The sequence below is a fragment of the Primulina tabacum genome, chromosome 3 (assembly GCF_025594145.1).
Source record: "Primulina tabacum isolate GXHZ01 chromosome 3, ASM2559414v2, whole genome shotgun sequence".
Lineage (NCBI taxonomy): Eukaryota > Viridiplantae > Streptophyta > Magnoliopsida > Lamiales > Gesneriaceae > Primulina > Primulina tabacum.
Genome location: NC_134552.1, coordinates 33,413,963 through 33,433,348, shown reverse-complemented (window position 1 = coordinate 33,433,348; position 19,386 = coordinate 33,413,963). Strand labels below are relative to the sequence as shown.

General features: G+C 35.5%; 1 protein-coding gene across 1 annotated transcript; it reads right to left on the bottom strand.

The window, feature by feature from the left end:
* Positions 1 to 15,833: 15,833 nt before the first annotated feature.
* LOC142541059 (uncharacterized) lies at positions 15,834 to 19,175 on the bottom strand. The gene is made up of 7 exons (XM_075647597.1): positions 18,516 to 19,175; positions 18,252 to 18,389; positions 17,892 to 18,134; positions 17,233 to 17,346; positions 16,858 to 17,040; positions 16,551 to 16,768; positions 15,834 to 16,453 (listed from the first exon to the last, which is right to left on the bottom strand). Exons 1-7 carry the CDS (start codon positions 19,107 to 19,109, stop codon positions 16,123 to 16,125), a joined length of 1,821 nt encoding a protein of 606 aa, XP_075503712.1. The 5' UTR covers positions 19,110 to 19,175; the 3' UTR covers positions 15,834 to 16,122.
* Positions 19,176 to 19,386: the final 211 nt, after the last annotated feature.

Genomic DNA, 19,386 nt, shown 5'->3' with positions numbered 1-19,386 from the left:
TCTCTGAGAAAAGAAATGGATTACGAGTAGAATAAATAGGGAGGCTTAGATGTCTATTACTAAACTATTGTAGAATTTTTTTTTATTTCATTTTTAAAAGCTTTTTTCAAAAATACTCAAAACATAGGCATCCAATAAAATCAATCAATCGTGCATTTTAAAAAGTAATGCAACCACTGAATAAAAATAATTGCAGTTATATAAATCTAATATCATCAACTCCTAGTCTATTGTTTTCAAAGAATTTAACACTTGTCAAAATCATCATATGAAAAGATGCAAAAAATATAAAACATTGTTTCACCCCTGATTCATAAACATAAAGTGCGGAAGGATGCAAGGACCTTGGGTTATCGTGCGCACTCCCAATTCCGCCTAATCAGTCTTCAGTGCCTCCAGTCTCTACATCATCATGCTCACCTGCATCAATCACACACTACAAAAAAAAAAGGCTAAAGACAACGGTGAAAAATCGTTTTCGTAGGTCTTGTAAAACCGTTGTTAAAGGTCATGTGGTTAAAGGATGGGCTCAAAGACAACGGTGAAAAAATCGTTGTTGCAGACGTCTAAAGACGACGGTGAAAAACCGTTGTCGTAGGTCTTGTAAAATCATTGTTATAGGCCACGTGGTTAAAAAGTGCGCTCGATTATTTGCGATGGATTTTCGAAAACCGTCGTTAATTAGCGACAGTTAACGACGGTTTTTATACCGTCGCTAAAATTAGCTATAATTTTAAATTAGCGACGGTCGCTAAAATTAGCGATAGTCTTTGTATCCGTCGCTAATTTTGCGACGATATACAAACTTAATACGTCGCTAATATTTTCAGGAGAATAAAAAAAATTGCTTTTAGAATTTAATAAATCTAAAAAAAAATTTACAATATGACAATGCTAACAATATTCATGATCTTAAATAACACTTAAAATTTAACAAAAAAATGAAGCGAAAAACTATTAAAATCGTATAAAAGAGAAAATTTTTAAGTACTGTTATGAAGAGGTGTGGATGAAAATGGACCAAAAATACGGATATTTATAGACAAATTGCGACGGATTTTGTTTAAACTGTCGCTATTAGCGACAGTTAAACCTAAACCATCGCTATTAGCGACGGTTGTTTATTAAATTGTCACTATTGACGACAGTTTGATCATAACCGTCGCCAATAGCTACGGTTTTAGCAAAATCCGTCGCTAATTTAAAAAGAAACCTTCGCTAATTTAAAACATGCAACTGTTTTGCTTAAATCGTCGCTAAATTTAACAACGGTTTTAATAAAATCGTTGTTGTAAGTGTGTTGTAGAACGAACAAAGACTTAAAACGGTTTTATTAATAGACAACGGTTTTAAAAACCGTTCTTAGCTACATAAAAACGCACTCATAGACAACGGTATTAGTAACCGTTGTCGTAGCTACTAAAAAACCCGCTCATAAACAAATGTATAAAAACCGTTGTCGTAACCAATAAAAGACAAAGGTTTTAACAAAAACCGTTGTTTTAGCTAAATAAAAAACCAGCACAAAGACAACGGTTTTGAAAACCTTTGTCTTAGCAACCAAAAAGCACGCCCATAGACAACGGTATGCTAAAACCGTTGTCGTTGACCCATAAAAAACTACAGTTTTTAAAAAACTGTTGTCTTTGACAAGAAAAAAATTCACAAAGACAAAGGTTTTCGTTAAAACCGTTGTTAAAAGGAAAAAGACAACGGTTTTCGATAAAACCGTTGTATTTTGAGTGTGGTTGAATGTGAAATTTCTTCTAGTGACACCTAGTGAGTCTACAGATTCAACACACCTGAACCGCTATATCAAGTACATATACATAGCATAGAACAGTGAAAAGTACTGTAATTAAAATAAATTTCACGATCCTTAAAAGTGTGAACTTAAACATAACGTAACATAAACATATTCAAATCATATCTCATCGTGTAATTGTATACTTGTTCATTTTCCTTTATTGAATTCTGATCATTAGTTGTGACTTTCGTATCAGCTCTAAGCCGATCGATTCATATACGTATAACTGCGGTACCAGGCGACGGGGACATCAGCGACAGTTTTACCCATCAATTGAGCCTTGGCCTTACATGTTCGTGTTCATATTAGTCACAACCAACTCACCTCCTTCAAAAACATTTCATCATATTTATCACTTAACAAATTCATGCATATACGTACATTTTCTTAAAAACAAACATGCAACATATTTTCCCGTATTTTCATAAAAATTCATATTCATTTTAAACATATACATTTTAAACATGAAATTTTGGTTATCAGGGCACTGCCAGGATTGCTAACTCGACCCGGGTGCAAAATGACTATTTTGCCTCTTGAAACCCTAATTGACCATTTTACCCCTGGATCTCAAAATTTCAACCCGATGCCAACCAAACTTATTAAAACACCTCAAAAAGTGTTTATAACCATTTCTTAGACGTAAACTCGAGCCCATGCATTAATTAAAAACTTGGACCGGGGTCTCGGTTTTAATCTGAATTAACCCGAAACTCAACCAAATCTTTCCAAACTTAAACCATGACTTAACCACACATGACCAGCCCTTAAATCACTTATTCCAAACCACCTAAGACCCTCGAAAACTCTCGACCAGCTGCTGGAATTTTGCCGCGCGTGACAACATTCAAACCCTAGTGCACCTAGCTCCCTAATCTCGACCCTAGGCCCGAAACCAACATGTCTAGCCCTTAGCCAACTATCCTAAGACCAAGACCAAGCCATGAGCCCCCTCCTGGACTAACCAATCCCATGCATGTAGCCTCTACACATCGGATCGCTCTATTCATCCATGAAACAACTTAATTTTTCACATAACCCTCGCATCGACACCAACCTTCCGTCCAACAGCTCATGGACCCTTCCCAGCCTTGACACGTACCCACCAAGGTCTGAACCATGGCCTGGACCGAGCCCATGCACGCTGCTCTCATCCCTTTCACCTGATCTAGCCTTATTGAGCCCTGTCACTAGAAAAAACCCATCGGCCTTTGCATGAATCGATCCCAAAGCCTATCTTCACTCCTAGACGCCTTCTAACATGATGTAACACAGCCCTTACACCAAGGTCTAGCAGCCTCTTAGACAGAAGCAAGGAAACATGAGCTTCATGCCAAAGAATATGCATATTTTTTTTGTACAAATCATGTAAATCCAATGCAAAATGATAGATCTATGTAGTATCATACAAAAACCATTCAAAACACATATCATGATGTGATTGATGAGAAAAAGGAAGTATAGGGCATGCCTTTGCGTATTTACACTCGAAAACCTTGACAACAATCACGTAGAACGGGTACCGGAGGGACGGGGAAGAGTTCCTATGAAGGTTTATTACAAAATTTGACCTAAAATGCTGCTTCTGGACGTGAAGAGGCTGTTGGAATTTTGAGAGGGGCGGCCGTGTGGTGTGGTGACGAGATTAGGGTTTTGGGAGGGTAAGGTTTGATATAATAAAAGTATATATTGGGCTCTTAATTAAAATTGATAAGGATGTGTAGGAGTTTAGGCCCAACATATATTAAAATAGGCTCATTAAGCTCAATAACACACTCGTAAAATATTTCGTTTTGGTATGTTTTTTAAAATATTACCCGAACCTTAAAAGTCCTCTATTTTGCAAAAAATTGGATATCGTTTTAAAATATGACTCGATGAGTAAAAATACCTTAAAATGCTCATTTTCAAAAATCCTACATATTTACATCATATATTAAATAAATAAAAATAATTATTTAATAAAAACAATTTTCCTTAACTGTAAGGCCCCAGATTCGACGACTGTCCTCACTGTATCAAAACGGGTCTTTCCAGCGTTTTGTGTCCTCACTCACACGAACCTTGGGAAACTTCGTAGAGGGTCACCCATCCCAAAATTGTCCCAAGTCAAGCACGCTTAACTTTGGAGTTCTTATGTAATGAGCTACCGAAAAAAGTTGCACATTCTTGATATCAGTAGTACATATCAAATCTTTTAAGCCTTCCTCAACTTCACAGCCCCATACCTGAACAGTTTCAAAATCCCTCTCCTTCTGGTGTAAGATCGGTTCATTCATGTTCCATCCGCCTAGAAACTTGAAAGGAGCGGCTCATTGTCCGTGCAACCTCATGACACCGGCGATCAACCCCGGTTGGTCAACACTTTAAGAATCTAGATACTTATGCCTGGAGGTCCTGGGCTCAAGCGTTGAGGAAGGCGAAAGAAAAAACTTTCCAGTGGTGCGATATTCTATGAGTGACGGTGCATTGGCATGGGCTAGGGTTCATGTTGGACCATCCTAACGATCCATCATCAGTAGTGGTGCATGGGTATAGGCCGAGGCCCATGTTGGTTCAGCCTAATGGCCCATGATCATTACATTAACTGTCACCGGTCTCCGTTCTTCATTCGAGCGTGAAATACTGCTAAAAGTCATAAAATAATGAAATCTAGTAATTTATGAAATAAAATACATATTCATGTCTCAATCATGAATTTAATACATTAGAAATAATTAAACACACATTCTAACAAAACCCTAGATTTACATGCAGTCAGGTTATATCTTTCGAATTTCTAAACCTTACAGAGGCTGCAGTTACATGTACAGGTCACCACCTTATGAGTTTATCCACGTGTTCTTGGCGTTCCCCTTCAGTGATGATCGCGGTTGTCCGAAGCATGCTTTTACAGGTTTTCTTGAAATGACTGGAACGAACCTAGTGATTAAGATAATATTTACTTACATTAATGTTAAGTAAGGGTGAAAAATATTATGATTTTGTAAAAGTGATCGTTGGGAAAGAAAAGCCAAAAACTAAAAATTGAAATTGATCATTGTTTATAAATGTTTTTAACATTAATTTTTTTGACGGACTAATTTTTGTAGAAACTAAATCAATATCACAGTGTCTTTTGAATTTCAATTATATTATAGAGAAATTATCATAAATCTGGTCGGACGTGGGTTTATGAAATACACAAAAACTAGGGATGGCAATGGGTAGGGTATGGGTCCGATTTCATACATCCATCTCCATACCCATCGGGTATTGAATTTCATCATCATCCCCATACCCATCGGATTATCGGATACTCATACCCTACCCAAATACCCTACAAATTTAAATTGTTTCAATGAAGTTATGAATATTTAAAAAATTATTTAAATGAACAATAAGAAAAATTATTAATGATAAAAATTTGCAAAATAAACTTTATAGAAAAAATAACAAAATAATAAAAATAGTTTATATTAGTTGAATAAAAATACGCAATTCAACAAAAATATAATAGAAATTACTTCATATCCAAAAATTCATAATTCAATTGATTAATCATCTATGGGCTACCCCTAGTTTAATCATATGTAAACATTATCAACCCAAAATCAAACTAGATAGGTTTATCTCCGAACTAATCATACATGTCTTCATCACTTGAAATTGTAGTGTCCTACAAAATGATAAAGAACAACATAAATAATTGACCCAACAGTTTATTTTCAATGTCAAATTTAACAAAATTAAATTGTATTCAAAACTTACAACATCAACATCAATAGTGTCCTCATCATATTCAACTGAAGAGTAATATGCTTCCGTTTCTTGTGAACTTGTAGCTACAAAATTCAAAGAAAAAAATCATTACTATAGATTGTAAATTAATAATATTTTTGTTCAAAAACAATAAAAACTAAAAATGCAATTTATATTACCTTGTTTCTCATTCAATAACCAACTTTGAGTGCACATCAATGCTTCTATGGTTTTTGGATGAAGCCTGCTTCTATGGGAACTCACTAATCTGCCACCAGTACTAAATGCTGATTCTGAAGCCACTGTTGATATTGGAATGGCAAGCAGATCTCGTGCCATCCTCATCAAAGTGGGATATTTGATTCCATTGGTCTTCCACCACTCCAATATGTCAAAATCAACATTTCTAGGCAACACTTTGTCTTCCAATAATGATCTAGCTCAGTCTTCATATCAGTGTAAACATCACACTCAAGTGCTACTTCTTTATCGAAACTATCCAAAAAATCATCAGTACTTGTATTCAATCTAGTCTCCGTTGATCTTTGTTCAACACTGGCATAACCATTATTATTTGTATAATCGTCAAGCAAATCATAACACATCTTTTTAATCTTTCTAACAGGTTCTTTAAAACCAATCTCTCCATGTGTTCTTTTGAAACAATACTCAACCAACTTTGTCTTATATCTTGGATCTAAAATAGTAGCTATTCCCATAACTCCATGAATATCACACCAATACTTCTCAAATTTGGAAAGCATCCTTTCAGTCATTGAAGAAATTACTTTGTTAGGAGATGCGGTCCACTTGAACAATGAAGCTTTAATTTCACAAACCTTGGGGAAAAAGATATTAGTTGTGGGATATTTTCTTCCAGAAAATACTTCAGTCACAGAATAAAACACTTGCAACATTTTAGAAACCTCTTCTGCTAACAACCACTCATCATCTGTTGGGAAACATTTATATGATGGATCACGAAATCTCAGACGAGCAAACACATCTGTAAAAGATATAGCAGTCATGAGCATCACATATGTTGAGTTCCAACGGGTTTTACAATCCAACACCAAATTTTTAGCATTCATATTGCGTACTACAATCCGTGCCACATCATCAAATTTTTGCTCTTTTCAGGGATGCTCTCAAATATGTGACACTTTCACGAATTTTCTCAACACTAGGTGCAATGATATCCAAACCATCTTGGACAACTAAATTCAAAATATGAGCAGCACAACGCATATGAAGTAAAGACCCTTGCAGTGTAAGTGTAGAGTGATCAAGCTTATGCATCACATAGTTCATAAGAGAATCATTAGTGGAACAATTATCAACAGTAATGGTAGATATTTTCCTATCAATATTCCAATCCATCATAGACTTAACTATCACATTAGCAAGGACTTCTGAGGTATGTGGAGAACGAACATAAGTAAACCTACATAATTCAATTAAAATAATGTATATATGTAAGTATCTATTTAACTGAAATCATAAAAAATGTGAAAAATATTACATATTTGAGTGACAAATAGAAAATATACCTCAAAATACAACCTTGCAAAGTCCAATTATCATCTATGAAATGGGCAGTCAAAGCCAAAAATCCTTTCCTCTGATTAGATGCAGTCCACATGTCGGTAGTTAAAGCAATTCTGCCTTTATTAGATTCCAATAAACTCAATACTTTTGTCTTTTCATAGTCATACATTTTCAGTATATCACTCTTGATGGTATTGCGACTTGGAACCTTGAACAAAGGATGAAGACTTGCTAAAAGTTTATGAATTCCATGATGCTCCACTATTGCCAATGGATACTCATGTAAAATTAACATTTCAACAAGAATTGACCTTGATGTTTCTTGATCAAAATGAAAACCTTTAATGGCAAATTCCCCCTTGTTTTGCTCTTTAATCAGCAGTTTCTGCCTTATATCCCTAACAGTTCTTCTTGAACAAATTTTGAAATGTTCACGTAAATGTATTGTCCCATGTTTGCTTTGGCCAGAAAGAGATTTTTTGCAGTAGTTGCAAATTGCCTTATCCATTCCATTAATTTTCTTCCTTTCAAAATGATTCCACGCATCAGAAGTTAACTCTCTCTTTCTTGTTTCACTAGGAGAGGCACCATCAACAGATGATGTATTTTGTGGAACCTCGTGATTTATTTCAGATAGTGGTACTTCATTTTCTGTTAAATGATCTGTTGAGTCCATTTAATATACCTGAAAGTGGTGAAGTAATGTATGTTAAAAAAGACAAAATAAAATAAAATAGAGAAAATAACAATGTCTTTTTAGTTCAAACTTAAGAGGAATGAGAATAAATATTAGAAAAATCTTAGCCCTTTCTCATATTTGACGCAAGTTTTTACTAAGATCAAGAAGTCAAAAGTAAACATCATAAAAAAAAGTAAATAATCACAAATACCTTGAGGATACACTCTCCTGTCACTTGTTGAAAATTTAGATTCACCTTCTTTTCATCGAAACACAAGACAAGTAAATCAAAAAGACAAAAAAGAGACATAATAAAAATAGCTACAATTAATAATCCACCAAATGAATCAAGGCATGGAATGCATAAAAAAATTCATAGAAAAATACTAAATACGATTAAATTGATCAGTGAAAAATCCCAACATAAATTATCCACAATTATGTTGCAGCAAGGATCAGTAAACCCCTCAATCAAAGCAAATTAGTCAATAAACTTGGTAAACGTACAATTATTGAAATAATCAAAATCCAAAACCTAGAAAACTATAATTTTAAATTATAGTTATAACATAATATATTTTGCTATTATCTTCTTTCGGCATTTGAAATGAGAAGTGGTTTCTGTAACGCCCCGAAAATTTAAAGGTCCACGCGAACCACATGCATTTGAATTATTAAATTCTCCTGTATTTTGATTAAATGTTTTAATTGCATGAATTAATTATGTTGTGCATATTTACATGTTTAAAATATATTTTTCTACATGTTGCATTAAAATGGTATTTTTAAGGAATGTTCAAGTGACGATCGAGGAACAGAGATCGAGGGCTGTAAATGTAAAATGTTTTTGTTAAATAATTATTTTTAATTATTTAAAATAAAGTTTATGGTTTTTAGTATTTTTGAAAATAAAGGGTTTTGAAGTGATTTTATACGCCGAGACGTAAATTTTATCGGTGTTGGTTTTTCAAATAAAATACGAACTTTTGGGTAACCCGGCTAGTAAATTCACATATTTAATTAAAGAAAAACTTTTTTATTATTTTATTAAATCCTAATTAAAGCTAATGGGCTTAAATTTTGTGCCTTAATAGGCCTAAAGCCTAATTAACTATTTAATTAGTGTATTTAATATACTAATGCACACAAAACCCTTCACTTTGCAATCAAACCTCACGGCCACTTTTAATATTCTGAAAACTCTCCCCACAACTCCTCAAACCCCACGGCACACACACATCACAAGTGGAAGGTTTTTTCGAAGGTTCAAGTGAAAGCTAGCCAAGGTGTCCCTCCGTTCTTCGTCGTCAACGATTATTCGAGCGTATAATACGCAAAGGCACGCCATACATCTCCTTTTTTCATCCATCATATCATATTAATGTTTAAATTATTGGATTCATGAAAAACATGAAAGAAAAACAAGTGTCACTTTTCTAGATTGTCGTTTTTGGATCATAGCATGATATGTTAAGTAAGGTTTTTGATTCTTAAATCATGATTGTATGTTGTTTAAGGACTGCCATGATCTAGGCCATGATTTACAAGGGTTTACACGTGAGTTAGGGTCCTATAAACACACCACACACGCTGGAAATTGAAGAGAACCAAATAAAACACAACATGCTGTCATGGGAAGAACATGGGTTCGGTTAGGGGTCCTCATGGCTGGGCTTGGTGCGGCTCCTGTCCAGGGGCTAGCCGCGGGCGTGGGGGAGACAAGGTCAGAGTCCTAGCCATGCTAGGACTCGAGCTGAGAGGCGGCGAGGAGTCCTTCGCATGAGGGACTCCTACCCGAGAGGGTTCTAGCCATGCGCAGGGGGCGCTGGTTTTCTGGGAAAAGGGGCTCGGTCCAGTGGGCTGGGTTGGGGCATGACGTGACCGTAGGTCCCTAGGAGAGTGCACCACAGGATGGTTCGAGGGCTGGGTGATTGGCTAGGTCCTAAGCTCAAGATTTAAGAGTCCTAGTGTAATGCAATGTCTCGGCCAGCACAGGTTCTGAATATTGTGCTTCGGTTTCGAGTCCATGGGCTTGACCCATGTGTTCTTGTGGGTCAGTAGAGTACCTAAGCATGTTGGTAAGGTCCTAGTTCAATATGGTTCGGGGGTGACTCGATAAAATTAAGAGATGGCTCGGGGTCGAAGTTTAGGTGTCAAATAGGTTTTTTTTTAAAAAAAAAAATTGGAAAACGGCTCACGGGGGTCGAGTCGAGGTCCATAAGGGCTAAAATAATATAAAAAGACTAAATTTAGAATTTAGGAATTTTATATTAAAGTTTGGGATTTTTCGGGATTAAAACACCGTCAAAACAATTAATTAAAGATAAATGAAAAAGTCTAATATTTAAGCTAAATAAAATTACGAAAAAAAATTCATGTAAGCTTAAATAATTATTTGGGACATGTTAGAGTCATGAAATCAAGGAAAAAATCGAAATCGTAAAATGTCGAGTTCAGGGGTAAAACGGTCTTTTTACACCTAGAAATTAGTAAGGTCATGGCAGTGCCCTAAATGCTATTTTTATGATATTATGGTTATTTTTAAATGTTTATGAAATGTTCATGATTAAATTATGATTTTTAAATGTCTAAGAGATTTTTATGATTTAAGGAAGACATTTAAAAGACATGTTGCATGCTTGGTTTCAAAAACAAAATGTTATGTTATGCATGATTTTTATTAAGTGGTGAGAATGTAAATGTTGAAGGAAGTGAAGTGATTGTGACTAATTCGTTAATGATGGCGATGTCGTGAGGGTGATGGTCCCAGTGGGAGCCCGACGATCGTGTTTTCATTATTGCGAATATGAGGTTATGAGGATATGAGGTTTGAGGTAAGAATGAGAATATCGTGGGGGGAGAAGGCTCCAGAGGGAGCCCATTTATAGGAGAAGGCCCCAGAGGGAGCCCCGATGATCGTATTTCTATTCGATCATGAGGCCAAGGCCCAGTTGACCGGTGAGAGTGTTGTTGGTGTCCCCCGTCGCCCAGTACTGTGGTTACATGTAGATGGATCCGTCGACTTTTGAGGTTTGAGGAAAGTAACAATTAACGATCTGAATTCAACAAAGAAAAAGGAAAAGAAAAATGTTTATGATCATGAAAAATGTTTATGTTATGCCATGTTGAGGAAAAAAAAATGTTAATGAAACGTCTCCTCTTTTTCGTTTTCTTAAAAAGTACTAGAAAATTTTTTTTTCCTCGTAAATAAATATACTTATATACAAACGTTTTAAAATACCTTGTCACCATTTTTAAAATAAAACATCCTACTAGTGCTTGAAAATCCAAAGAGAGAAGTCAAACATGAAATCGTAAATCGTTTACCAAACCTAGAAAGCAATAATTAATTGAAAAGTGTAGCCCATACTACCTCTCAAAAATCTCTGAAAATCATAAAGTAAAATGTCGTAGAAATCTTTAACTTAAAGTGATAAACTTAAATGCGGAAATAGAAGCGATGGTCCTCGGGTTATGTGCACCGACAGTCCAGCAAGTCACCAGGTCAAGACCTCCAATATCATTGCCATTAATCCCACCTGCATCAACACACCTAGTGAGTCTAAAGACTCAACACGTCCTATCTTTGGTAACAAGTAATACGTAATACAGTTAACATATAACAGTGAAAAATACTTGTACTTAAAATATCATTTTCATGAGGATGCATAAACTTAAACTTCAATATTTTCGTAAACATTTTCATGATGCATAAAAACATTTTCAAAAGACATAAACATATCACTTAAACATATTCATATTCATGTCCATATTCGTATTCCTACTCATGTTCGTGTTTGTTGAATTCAGATCGTTGATTGTGACTTTCATATACGTGTTAGGCGATGGATTCATCTACATGTAACCACAATACTGGGCGGCGGGGGATACCAGCAACACTCTCACCGGTCAACTGGGCCCTGGCCTTACGTATTATCATATCATCATATACATATACATATACATATTCGTATCCAAGGAAATACGATCGTCGGGCTCCCACTGGGACCATAACCCTCACGATATCTCCAACATATCATCGTGTTAGTCACAATCCCTTCACATCTTTCAACATATTATCATCACTTAATAAAAATCATGCATATAACATTTTTCATTTTAAACCAAGCATGTCCATAGGCATTTAAAATGAACATTTTAACATTTTAAATCATAAACATATAAAATAATCATTTTACCCTGTAAACATTCATAAACATTAAAAATAATCATGTTAGCATATAAAACAGCAAATAGGGCACTGCCATGATGTTTACTAATTTTCCGCTGTAAAAAGACCGTTTTACCCCTTGACGTGACTTTTTACGTTTTTGACGTTTCCTTGATTTTCTTGACTCTAATATGTCCCAAATAATTATTTAAGGTTAAATTAAAATTCCCATAATTTTATGTAGCTTAAAAACGAGACTTTTTAATTAATTCGTATTCAGACGTTTTTGAAGGCGTTTTAATTCCGAAAAATCCCAAACTTTAATATAAAATTCCTAAATTCTAAGTTTAGTATTTTATATTATTTTAGTCCCCATGAACCACGAATCGACCCCCGTGAGCCGTTGTTCAAGTTTTAATGAGTTCCAAACCCTAAATTGACCCAAAATCTTCTACCCCGAGCCAACTTTCGATTTTCACGAGTTACCCCCAAACCATGTCGATTCAAAACTTGACAAACGTCCTAAAGTACCATACTGGACCCAAAGATCCCAAGGAAACCATCCCTAACACCAAAATCGAACCACCTCAGCAAGTATCTAAAGTGGCCGAGAATTGCTTAAGGACAAGAACTCTTGTTCTAGCTTCTAGGACTCTATCCGTTAGCCCAACCACCGAACCATCCTATTGTGCCCTGACTTAAGACCCTAAAGACTCAGTCAAACCCAGCCTTCGAACCCAGGCAGAGCCCCACACCCCCTGCGCCACAGCTGAACCCTGCGCACCCTTACTGCACTCTCGGGTAGGAGTCCTTGTCAACAAGGACTCCTCCCAGCCCACTTGGCTCGAGTCCTAGCATGGCTAGGACTCCTCCTTGACCCCTCACAGACCCTGGCTAAGCCCTGGACATAAGCCACGACCCAGCCAAGCCCTTGGAGCCCAAAACCGAATCCCTTGCTTCCCACGACAGCAGGTTGCTTACAGCTTGTGTTTAGACTCGGTTTGTGCATGTTTGTGGCTTATCTTAAGACCCTAACCTCATGTAAAACAATGTCTAAACATGTCCTGATCATGGCAGCCCCTTTAACACAAATAACAACACAATTTGGATTGAAATTCATACTTGAAAAGTTCATGATGCATGCAAAAACGAAAATACAGAAAGTAATCCTTGACTTGTAAACTTTTCTTTCATGAAAACAATACTATGATGTGGTGATGGTTTGAAGAAAGAATAGGCGTGCCTTTGCGTAATTAACGCACGATTATTTGTCGACGATTGCGGAGAACGGAGCAAGACCTTGGCTAGACTCTTTCTTGCAAAAATCTCGATTTTTCTTCTTCAATATCGTGGTGTGTGTGAGCCGTGTGTCTTGGGGTGAATTTTTAAGTGAGAATTCAGACTTTGAGGCGTGTAAAAGTGTGATGGGGAGAAGGGTTTTAACATATTATATATTAACTCATTCTACTAATAGGGCTTAGGCCTATTAAGTCTCTAAATTAAGCCCATTAATTTTAATTAGAATTTAATACAATATTTTCAAAGTTTTTTGTTTAAGTAAATTTGTGAATTTATTAGCCGGGTTGCTAAAATGTTCGAGTTTTTGTTTGAAAAACCAACACCGATAAAATTTACGTCCTGGCGTATAAAATCACCTCAAAACCCCCTTATTTTCAAAAATACTTAAAAGCATCAACCATAATTTAAATAATTAAAAATAATTATTTAATAAAAATTTTTACATTTACAGCCCTCGGTCCCCGTTCCTCGTTCGTCACTTGAACATTCCTTAAAAATACCATTTTAATGCAATATTGTAGAAAAATATATTTTAAACATGTAAATATGCACAAGATAATTAATTTATGCAATTAAAACAATTAATTAAAATACAAGAGAATTTAATAAATCATATGCATGTGGTTCGCGTGAACCTTTAAATTTTCGGGGCGTTACAGTTAATGTTTATGTTATGCATGTCATGAAAATGTTTATACTTAAAGTTGACGCATCATTATGAAAATGTTCCTATTTAAAGTTCATGCATCATAAAAGGTTCATGAAAATGTTCATGTTTGAAGTTTATGCATCTTCATGAAAACGATATTTTAAGTACAAATATTTTTCACTATTATATGTTGGCTGTATTACGTATTACTTGCTATAAAGATGATGGTGTGTTGAGTTTTTATACTCACTAGGTGTGATGGATGCAGGTGAGTTTGAGGGAGGACTTGACGGGTGATTTGACTGGACTGAAGGTGCACACAACCCGAGGACCAGCGTTTCTACTTTTTCCGCATTATGACTTTTGACTCATGCTTTATGATTAAAGATTTTTAAGATTATTTATTTATGCATTTGAGATATTTTTGAGAGGTTTAGTATGGACTATTCTTTTCAAATTATTGTTTTTTAGGTTTGGTAAAATATGCGACGATTTCATTTTATCACTATTGCGCTTGGTTTTTAAAATGCTAGTTGGTTAATGTTTAATTTTAAAGGGTACAATATTTTATAAAAATATTTTCATGTGAGAAAGGTACATGGCCGAAAATTGAGTGTTAAAAAAAAAAAATTTCTAGTACTTTTAAAGTAATAAAAAGAACAGGACGTTTCAGTTTCGCTTTCTACTTTAAATTTTTATGGATTGTTCGATTTCCATCTCTCAATCATATCTAACCTTAACGAAGAAATCTTGAGAAAAATACCTCAAGTTAAAATAATAAAAAAAAACCAAAACCAATAAAAAAAAGTCATGTATATTCCAAACTTTCAAAATTAATTGGTTAAAAAAACCCTAAAATGAATTGGGAAATATGCAAACAAAAAAGAAATACAATGAACCATAATCAAGAAATAAAATATTTTTCAATTTTTGAAGTCAAACATGGAATAAACTTACCAGTGAAGAAGATGAGAAATTGAATGAAAAATAAAAGAGTGGTAAAACCTTGAAACGTAAAAATGAAAGGGAAAGGGAAGAGAAAAGAAAAAGTATTGATTTACTTGGATTTGAGAAGATGATAAGATGATAGGGTTGGGTATTCCGCCGGCTGCTTTGCTTGTTCTGCCAATCATTTTCCCAAATATCCCAACAAAGATATGAACATTCCATAACTCGGTCAAAAGTCAAACTAAATGGATTTCCGGTAGATCAACTCATCCAACGCTTGATAATGAGACACGACTTATTCTTTTACATTTACCGTCTTTTTGTTTTTCACTTTTTTGAAAATCTTTGTGCACATAAATTATATATATATATATATAATATGAAGTTTTATATATTTTGTTCTCTTTTAATATACAAAACATCGTTTTCTTTAATTTTCAAATTTATGATTATATATATTGAAAACTCCGAAAATCAGTCGATTGATTGATGAATTTTTAATATAAATAAATATAATTACTATATATATACATATATACATATATATATTTATATATATTAATTTAAACGGGTATTCGGTTCAGGTGTGGGTCAGATTATATCAAACCCGCCTCCATATCCGAACCCGAAAATCCCCATACCCGATTACCCTATTATTTAACCGGGTCTAAAAATCCTCCAATACCCTCTTCTATTCCGGTCGGGTATCGGATTCTCCAACGGGTTCGGAGGAAATTGCCATCCCTAACAAAAACTCATTTTTTAAAACCTAAAACAATAATTATTTTTTTAATAATGGCAAACACTAGCTAATTATGTTCGATTATTTTCACAAGCAAATTGAAGTTCATTTTGCGTGAGACCATAAACTTTCGATGTCTTTTCTTAATAAAATTCTTGAATTCACATCCCAAGAAGAAACTGAAAATCATAAAAACTTTCGATTAAAAAAAATTAATAAGCTAGAGCAAAGGTTTATTACAATTGAATCTTCAATCTGAGAACTTGTTCTAAACATCGAGGATTTTGGTGCTAAATACATGAGATGACTCCTGCAAGCGTGCATATCTTCATTCTACACTGAATAGAATTCTGTCAAGGTAGACGAACATTGTTCTGTTTCCGTAGATTCTGCCAAGCATCAATGCGCTTCATGCAGCATCCTGCACTAGTTGTCTATGATGTGTCGTAGGAGAGGGCAGACGGGTGACGAGCATTCAGGATATTAGTGCAGTAGAACATTTGAATAACCAAAATAATGCTCCGGCACAAAGCTTTTGTCAAGAGGGAGGAGGAACAAGCATCTCCTCCACACCTAAATACTCAGCAGCGAATTCCTCGTCATTCTTACCTAACATATCCTTCAAGTTAAATTCAATGTTCCTACCTTTTAGAACCCAATATCTTGGTTTTATCCTCTTCTCCAATGAGTAGCTGAAGTATCTTGGATATTCGACCACTTCACTTAAAGGGAATCCCATGGTGTTCACTAAGAATTCTATTTTGGGTTGCAAAACTTGTTCTACACTGTAACCGAGCAAGGGTGAGAACCTGCTCACCATTGATCTTATATCCTTCATAGACAGCCCAATCTTCTTCAGGTATCGCATTCTGTGACAAGAATTTTAGGAAAAAAAATGTCACAGAAAAGTTCGAACATAATAAATGGCTACTGTCATCAGGAACACAAAAAATGTAGCATCTTTACCTAGGAAGTAATGCTTTGTCAACATCACAAACAAATAGTTCCGGATATTTTCTAATAACCCTTGGAAGGTAGGTTTTGGAAATCCCGACACTGGAGAGGAATTCCAGCTTCTTCTTGAGAGTTTTGTCTATGCTTGCAGCAAAAATTTCGGGACAACGACCAAGTGTACGAGCAATGGCATCCTCATCCAGCCCGACATCTTTGAAGAAGGATATCACCTGGTCGTCAAGTCAAAGTAACCAAAATGCACCATTTTAATTGTCAAGAAGCTTCAATCCAAAGCAGTTCCTAGAAGAATTTAACCAACCTGAGTAATTTCCTGGGGCTTGCGAAGCAATAGCTGTGGGCTTGTAACAATAATTTGGCCAAACTTCTTATTGCTTATTCCCATTTCATTGAACTGATGCACCATCCAGTTCATCTTGTTCACAGAACAACCCAAAATAAGGGGCCAATTTTTTACTGCATTTGACGAACAGATCTTTGGAACCTGAAAAATAATTGAAAATCTATATCTTGTTGACAAATGTTAAGAAGCAAGACTCCGCATTGAAGGAATGTAGGAACCAACCCATTCAAATTTGTTTATTTACAACAGGTTCATCATTTACATAGCAACCACACCACAACAACTCACAGCTATATAGGTGATAGATAGAACTTATCTGCTAATGGCGGTTACCTTCTCCCCATCAAAGAAGTCTATGAATTTCTGAAAGTTCTCCAGAATACTTGTTGAAAGAATCCAGGGATACTTCACCAGCATCTTGCCAAGATCACAATCTTTTACACCAACCTACAAGACAAGACGCCCCAAAAGAAAAATTATTAGTTTCCAAGATCAAAACAAAAAATCTACCAACAATGCTCGATTAAAAACATACAAAAAGTGTAAGAAACAAATAGACAGGAAGACATCCAGCGTTTTCTATTACACATTCTTACAAAAGACACAACAGTTGCCTCAAATAGAAATGTTTCAAATCACTTTGTCACTGGTTTTATCCCTGAGGCCTAATCAGCAGAAGTTGTTAATCAATCTTGGGTAGTCAACCATCTGAAGCCCGTAGAATTGTTGGCATCATGTAATCTTTAAGTAGTCCTTTATCCCTGGTCCTCTCCTATAACTCTACTGTATGTTTACGAGGACAAAGTATGGTGCCAAGTTCAAACACTCAATTTTAGAAATATTATTAATGAGAATTACGGTTTTTAAGCTTAAGAAGGTAGATAGAGATCACCACATTTTTCAACTATAAATTGGTATGATCAATTCCACAAATAAAAAGAGAATTGCAGGTATGCAATCTTAAATGCATTACAAAAATTAAGGGATTATACCTTCGCATATGACTGGAGTCTCGGTTTAATGTCCTTGTCAATGTCATACGACAAGATGGGTGGAAATAACAGAAAAATGTTTCTTATGTAACCTTTGGGGACTCCAATATCATCCAAGAACTTCATAATAGACTGTATACGCGACTCTAGAGGTAGAAATAGAAGGCATGGAAATGATTCAATAAAATACGGGAAGCAGGCATTGGAACCCAAAAGATTCAAACCTCCACGCCTTGCTTGAATCTACAATAGGAGAAAGCACCACATTCCCATTATACATAGAGCTACATATAAACTTTATAACTAAAGAAATCAAGAAAATAGGGGTGTTAGCTAATAATACTCTATCGATGTTCTAACCTTCTCAAAGAATGCCAAAGTTTGTTGCACATCCTCATCAGCAGGGATGGAGAGGTTTGCCATCATGCGCAGAGCATTTTTCCCGGTAACCCCAAGATCATCACTGCCAGAAAATAATATTTTCTTCACAAACTTAACCTATAATCACAGGAACAACGCAACATGAGGGGAAGGAAAAGACATCTTGACGGCCAAAAACAAGGAGTAACCTGTTCGGATAATGTTGCATACATAGATTAACACGAATCATGTGAGTTAAAATACCTTGTGAATGAGCTGGGGAAGAGTATGCGAAGCGAAAAGATAGCGAGCTAAGTTGGTAGCGGAAGAGAGAGAAAGACCAAGGCTCTCCAAAAAGGGAAGAGCACCCCTGTCGCCTTTTCGCTTCGCCATTTGGCGAACTTTCTTCTTGAACTCCAAAACATTCGCAGAAACAATTTCTTGAGTGAAATCAGCGGCGGCCAATGAATTCCAATCGTCGAGATCATCAATGGATTCGATCAAAGAGTTCAAATAACCAGGGCAGCTTGAAGAAATAACAGAGGCGTCAGCTCTGGAAGCTCCAACTTCTTCCAAATACTCACTGATAGCTTCTCTTACCTCTTCTAAACGATTTTCACCTTCTTCCTCTTCTTGAAAATAAAAGGAAGAAGCTTGAGTGGAAACCTTTTGATTGTTCAGGAAAGATATTATGGCAGCGGGAAAGGAAAAGGATATGGGAACGGAGGTTTTTCGGAGATTTAGGAGATGTTTTGGTATTGGGAAGAGTTTATGGGTTCTGAAAGAGGGCGTTTGTGGCGAAATATGCGAGGAGGACGAAGAAACGGAGTACCGGCGCTGTAGGCTTAGATGCGCCATTGGTGTTGAAGGGGTGCCAGGCTGAGCCGGAGAAGACGATGTAGGGCTTTGGTTACAAAAAGTAAAAATTACATTGGGCATGGGATTTCATTGGAAATTGGTGGGATTTAGAATCGAAAGAATTTCAAAACGGGAATATCATTGGATTTATTTCTAAATTGAAATTTAATTATACGATCGAATATTTATCGATTTATTAAAACAAAATTAGTGGTAACTATATAATTTTACGTTTAATATGTTATACAATTTTACGTTTAATATGTTCTAATAACGA

Excerpts from the sequence above, each read along its gene's own strand:
- LOC142541059 (XM_075647597.1), bottom strand. The coding sequence starts at position 19,109 with ATGGCGCATCTAAGCCTACAGCGCCGGTACTCCGTTTCTTCGTCCTCC. Across the intron at positions 18,390-18,515 it reads TTCCCCAGCTCATTCACAAG|GTTAAGTTTGTGAAGAAAAT; the intron begins GTATTTTAACTC and ends CTGTGATTATAG. Across the intron at positions 17,347-17,891 it reads GACTCCAGTCATATGCGAAG|GTTGGTGTAAAAGATTGTGA; the intron begins GTATAATCCCTT and ends CTTGTCTTGTAG.